The following is a 6,113-nucleotide window of genomic DNA, read 5'->3' as shown; positions in this document are numbered from 1 at the left end:
GCGATGGTGATGTTGTGGTTCACATGTGCCTTAAACACTATTCTGCACATGCGACTTGCGCATGACCGGAACTTGATCGTCTTATCAACGCCGTCGCCTCGCTCCAAGGCCCTGCCTGTATTGACCACTATTGTTGCCGCGAAAATTTGTTTGTAGCCAGAATAACTTATAACAACAATGAATCATAAAAGATTTCAATTTATGTCAAATCAAGTGTGTTCCTGTAATCGTTGCTCTTAAGTACGAATTGATCAATTGCGGCCATTTTCAGTCCATTTCCACGGGCCACTTCCTGTCCAACATGGAAGCTATCGAAATTGGGGTTGGCAGGGAATATGGTCGCATAATACGTCTCATTTGGAGAATGTGCAATGGCGGAAATCGAAATTGGCAGGGAATATGGTCGCATAATACGTCTCGTTTGGAGATTGTGTAATGGCGGATCAAATTTTCACGACCCATCGCCAAACGGCTGTCTCGTCCCCTAAAATATGTCGTTATTGCTCGCTAAATAATTCTGAAAATTCGCACTGCACACCTTTGATGTTTCGATAAACAACTCATTATACTATTTGATTTACTTAATGTCCAGTTTTCCCTAAACTTCGCGAACACGAATCCACCTGGGTTCTCCAATCACTAATGATATACATAGTGCATTGCATACACCGTAGTCACATGGAACGGGGTTATAAATTGGGGGAATTTGCCTAGCTAAACCAAGAGTCTCCTTTCAACCCTACATACGTAGGTTGACGGAGACTAATTAGGAAAAAAGTTGACGCAGGCTGTATGAAACATTTCCTGACCCTTGAATCTTCAGATACACACAAAAGAATGAAAAACATGTTTGATCAGAAGAATTTATTAGTTGAATGAATTTCCCATTGTTGAATTACAGTTTCCCATATGTTACTATGGTACAACTTCTTTCACAACTTCCTCCATGGTGAACACCCAAAGCTAAGTCAATGCAGAACTTCCTAGAATTTGGATATGTGTACGAATTCTTAAAGTCAAAGAAACGTCCGTGAGGTCCATCATGTATTCAATAAATAAAATAAGATGGTTTGAATTGTACTAAGATCCCTGACGTTAATTAGCATTGTTAACACTGCCATCTTCGAATGCCTTGTCATCAGATGGTCCGTGAAGATCTGGCTTCATCGCCGGGAAGAACAGCACCTCCTGAAACGGACAACAAAATCTTCAGTACCACGAGCCTTTGTATTAGAGTTGACCCTCGAGGCCGGCTTTATAAGGTTTACATGTTCACATGTAACAGGTCACTTTACTAACTTGAGAGACCAGAGGAGATTGGCAATCTTAACTCCTCAGAAAACAAATGATGTTATGCCTTTACCATGAATATTGCTAAGTAACATCATCAAAGAACGTCCCGTAGCATAGAGGTTAAACTTCCCTTTGAAATTACGTACCTTGATATTGTTCGAATCAGTCAGGAACATGGTGAGACGATCAATGCCCAATCCCCAGCCAGCTGTAGGTGGAAGGCCATACTCCAGGGCGGTACAGAAGTTGTCATCCACGAACATTGCTTCATCATCACCGGCAGCCTTGTCCTGATGAACAAAACAAATAATAATCAAACCACTTGACATGTTGCAAAGGATTCACCTTAGTATTCAGTAATACGGTACATGTACAGCCCAGTGCAGTTCATACAAGTGTAATTTGCATTCTACACCACCTTTTCATAGAAGCAGGAGGTTGGGAAACTGTTGGGCAATCCGCAGTGCCAGTATGTGGTGTTTTAGTTAAAGGGTTTTGGTATCATATGGTACTCCACACGTCCTGATAAGAAAACCTGCAGCCTCAAGCTTTCATCAGGTCTTACAAACTATGAAATGAACCTACCGCTGCTTGCTTCTCAAACCTCTCCCTCTGTACCATGGGGTCGTTCAACTCTGTGTAGGAATTACAGATCTCTTTCCTCATAACAAAGCATTCGAACCGTTCAGTCAGGCCTTTAACCGATCGATGCCACTTCGATAGTGGACTCATCACCTCTGGATGATCGCAAATAAACGTAGGGTTGACGCAGTCGACTTCTAAGAAATCACCAACAAGCTGGAATTAAAAACTTTCGGTTAGAAAACATCTCAAGGTTTTTTTACCATGTTTTGTAGATTATGATCATATTTTCCCAAATCTCATAATTCTGGAGATGATTAATGACATTTCTAGCTGTACATTAAAAGTATTTGACAAGGGGTCTCACCTTATCTAACAACCTCGCGGTCGTCCTTGGACTAGCGCACTCCACTCCATTATCCCGACACAGTTTATCAAGGAATTGCTTTGTCTCCTCACTGTAGAACGTGTCAGGGGCGGGGAATTTCACACCAAGTTTCTTTGCCAAGTCCGGTATCATGTTGAGCCGCCTGAAAGGGGGTGTAAAGTCGATCGTCTCGGCCGGCCCCTCCGGACCGTCGGGATGGTACGTCACTTTGTAACCTCCTGTAATATGTTTCACCATTCCTGGAAAGTAAACGGCACATTTTCAGTCTGACAAGAGTTGACTTGGATCTTACTGGAGGTCTTTACCAGCACTGTATGACAATCTCAGTCCAGAACACCAGGCTAATTTCGTGTTCTACAAGTACTAGATTTGCTTTAATGTAAGTCCCCTTACTGCTCAGATGCTTCACAGTGACTATGGTTCATTATGCTATCATGACTACTTGTCTACCGTGTACTGAAAACTTCAATCTTAGTAACAGGAATTCACATCAACACCTCACCTGACAACATCTGCTCAGTTATACTCATCAAGTCGTTGTAATCAGCATACGCCATATAGAATTCACATGTGGTAAACTCGGGGTTGTGGGTCATGTCGATTCCCTCATTTCTGAACTGCCGACCGATTTCGTACACTCTGTCGATACCACCAACAACAAGCATCTGAAATTCAGCAAATCGTAAGATACCATTACATCTGGACTAAAGACACACAAAATGCTGAACTAGAACATCAACTTAATGTAGCGTAAGGTGGCAGACATAGCTTCAGGTTTACAGTAGACTAGTCCTGGCAGTCCTCAAACTGCTAAAGGCAGTGAATGGTGGGTGACTCTGAAGAGACCAGTGATCCATACCTTGTGATATAACTCCGGGGCGACTCTCATGTACAGGTCCATGTTCAGATCATTGTGATGTGTTATGAAAGGTTTCGCAGTAGCACCACCTGGGATCATGTTCATCATGGGAGTCTCGATCTGAAAGTAACAAATGAATACTTGTAAGAGATAATAATCAATGAAACAAGCCAGAGGTAAAATCCATAGGACTGGAGCTGAATGACCTGGAGAGAGTAGCCTAGTTCGACAGAAAGTGGTGAGAAGTTGACTTGTGTCTTGACCTATGTACGCCCAAACCTGTGATCAAACAAGAACTGAAGGTAGGGCACTGCTCACCTCTAAGAATCCCATTTCATCTAAGAATCTTCTGACATAACTGATGATCTGTGCACGCACAACAAACTTCTTTTTGACATAATCGTTCATGATAAGATCGAGATACCGCTGCCGAAATCGAGTTTCCTTATTGACAAGACCGAAATGCATGTGCGGCAGCTGATGCAGACATGGAGACAACAGCACCATTTCTTTGGGGATGATGCTTAGTTCACCCTTCTTGGTTCGGCCTGGGCTACCAGTCACACCAACAATATCACCTCGCCGTAACCGCTCGTTGATTTTGTAGAAAGCTTCTTCTGATTCATAAGACCTGAAATGAAAATGAAGGTGGACATCTATAAGTTTCCAAAACTTTGCCGCCAACCTGAATAAAATGAAATCCAAACTGTGTCAAAATATAATGACAGCACCCAGCCAAAGAGGTCTGTGGTGGTGAACATTATTGTCTAGATGAAGGGGTTGCGTTTTCATCTTTACAATAGTCTGAACTTCGTAGTAATAGCCTAATGCCCTGCAAAGCAAACACAACTGCATTAAACTCACTTGGCATTGGCCATGATTTGTAACTTAACGCCTTCTCCTCGGATATCATAGAACAACAACTTGGCCCCTGATGGTCTCTTGGCGTGAAGTCGCCCTGCTATACTAACGGTCTCATCAGTTAAGGTCTGTCCCGTTTCTACGCTGCTGTATTTCTCAAGAAACCCTTCGAGACTGATTGAAACATTAAACTTGTGTGGATATGGTTGGTCGCCGCTGCTCTTCCACTGGCTCACCCACCGGGACCGAAGTTTGAAAAATTCCTGAAATAAAGCAGTATCTATCTTGTCAATGACATCAAACAAACTAGAAAGAAGAACAGTTTGTTTGGTGATTTATAATTGCTATTATGAGAGTTATTCAAAATGAAAAGTAAAGAATTTTTTCTGTGTCACCTAGTACATGTTACATATACTCTCCAAGTGTTTAGTATGATAAATGAGTACTCACATTTGCATCAATATTCTCTTCATCAATTTCCTCAGGTTTGTCAGCCTCAGCTTTCTTTATTACTGCAGCTGGCTTCTGAGTTTCAGCTTTTTCTGCCTTCTCTTTGGCCTTCTTCTCAGCCTTCAAGCGCCGCTTGATCTCACTGAAATGAACAGAAGACAATATAACAACAAGACTAGGCGTAGAAATGTCAGTATGGTTGGTTCATATGTATTGAGAATGAATGAAAGAATGTTGGTTTCAGTTGGAGTTTGGGTTGGAAAACAAAGATTAAGGGAGTTATCATATTCCTGTCAAAGATTTTGAAAAATAGACTTACAAACATGGAGGCAAAAACATCATACTCTTCTTAAATCATTGCAAGCTGAGTTCAAGCATATCACTATCAGGCCTGGTATTTTTACCGATTTCCTGTTTCTTTTTTTAATACGTATAGGCTCACATTTAACACTGAAACCAACCTTCTCTCACTCAGATCCTGTGAACATAACCTAGCATGGAGCAATGTTGTCTGTCGGACACTAGGGGTCAGCACAAGTCTAACCAGTTGAATGGTACTGCGGATCTGGCAAGCCAAAACTAGTGTCTTCAGAAGTTGAGCAGTAGGCGGGAACATTTTAGGGGTTTGATAAAAACTAACACCTGTAAAGGGGATTAAGAAAAACATATTGATGAAAAAGACAACACAATATGTCATATTTGATGCCAAAATTGGATTGAAGAAAAAACAAAAGGGGAAGAGTGAAAGAAATTGACCCAGGCCCCTTAACTCAGTCTCAATTCGTCTTCAACATTTGCACTCGTCAGACCATGGAGGTATTATCTTAATAATACCTCCATGATCAGACTCAGCAGACTGAGCATTGAGTTTGGGCACAATCACACAGTGACACTGTCACTGACAGTTGTAGTGGCACAAAAAAGGACAGTGGGAGTGACATTTGCTGATAACACATGTAGGCCTATATTGCATGCATCAATCATGTCAATCATGCATGCACTAATACATGCAGTGAGCAGTGTGGACGACGTCGAGTGGTACTGGTCGGTGGTCAATTTCTGATTTTGTTCTATTTTTCAGCTCTTAGATTACCACAACGTGCATCACATTTTATCATGATTCGGTCATATGTCTTAAGTATTGTTACATCGATTCAAATCGACCATCAAAACGAAGAAGTGCAATTAAAGAGGACAAATCGGTCTACCTTTTGCTTAGTTTCTCTCCGCTTTCTGCCATTTTGCCATGTGATGAAATACCGGCGCAACCTTTTTGATTGGACTGCAGACCAGATCTAATCGTACGCGTCATGGCGCTCTTGCCACGTGCAAATTGAGGGGGCGACATAATACAGTTATCTTTCATGTCGTGCAGTATCGTCGAACTATCTACATTTTTGGACCAGGGGCGGGGGAAGAACACCAATTTTCGTCCAAAATATTCATTAATCTTTTTTGAGTTGTGGGGGCATCTTGACCAGCAAGGTTTTTGCTGAACGGTGCATGGGGTGAGCATTTGAATGTGGATGATACACCATAACATAGGCAGGTGGTGGTGCAACAAAGGATGCAGGGGTGCAGTGGTGCAGTTTAATAAGGGGCCATGGAGGGTGTAATAAGTATGCGACTTGGTAATACAGCGAATCGGCGCCTATTTCAAGATGGGCTAGATTGGGTGTG

The 6,113-nt window shown here is 42.1% G+C and overlaps 1 protein-coding gene across 2 annotated transcripts; it reads right to left on the bottom strand.

The window, feature by feature from the left end:
• Positions 1–849: 849 nt before the first annotated feature.
• LOC135495530 (lysine--tRNA ligase-like) lies at positions 850–5,691 on the bottom strand. Of its 2 annotated transcripts, XM_064784276.1 has the most exons (11): positions 5,642–5,691; positions 4,895–5,075; positions 4,434–4,575; positions 3,987–4,246; positions 3,441–3,753; positions 3,123–3,242; positions 2,766–2,928; positions 2,243–2,502; positions 1,879–2,091; positions 1,440–1,583; positions 850–1,188 (listed from the first exon to the last, which is right to left on the bottom strand). In XM_064784276.1, exons 2-11 carry the CDS (start codon positions 5,047–5,049, stop codon positions 1,096–1,098), a joined length of 1,863 nt encoding a protein of 620 aa, XP_064640346.1. In that variant the 5' UTR covers positions 5,050–5,075; positions 5,642–5,691; the 3' UTR covers positions 850–1,095. The 2 variants fall into 2 exon arrangements, with proteins under 2 accessions (XP_064640346.1, XP_064640348.1); XM_064784278.1 differs by lacking the exon at positions 4,895–5,075 and having other exon boundaries at positions 5,642–5,680.
• Positions 5,692–6,113: the final 422 nt, after the last annotated feature.

This window comes from Lineus longissimus, chromosome 11 (genome assembly GCF_910592395.1).
Source record: "Lineus longissimus chromosome 11, tnLinLong1.2, whole genome shotgun sequence".
Classification (NCBI taxonomy): Eukaryota; Metazoa; Nemertea; class Pilidiophora; order Heteronemertea; family Lineidae; genus Lineus; species Lineus longissimus.
The sequence above is the reverse complement of the archived record's forward strand: the minus strand, read 5'-3'. Positions and strand labels throughout refer to the sequence as shown.

What these genes read in the sequence shown, in the direction of transcription:
- LOC135495530 (XM_064784276.1), bottom strand. Translation starts at nt 5,049, where the DNA reads ATGTTCCCGCCTACTGCTCAACTTCTGAAGACACTAGTTTTGGCTTGC. An exon ending in CAAATCATGGCCAATGCCAA is followed by an intron (nt 3,754 to 3,986) that starts GTGAGTTTAATG and finishes TTTTCATTTCAG; the next exon opens with GTCTTATGAATCAGAAGAAG. An exon ending in CCGCGAGGTTGTTAGATAAG is followed by an intron (nt 2,092 to 2,242) that starts GTGAGACCCCTT and finishes TTTTAATTCCAG; the next exon opens with CTTGTTGGTGATTTCTTAGA.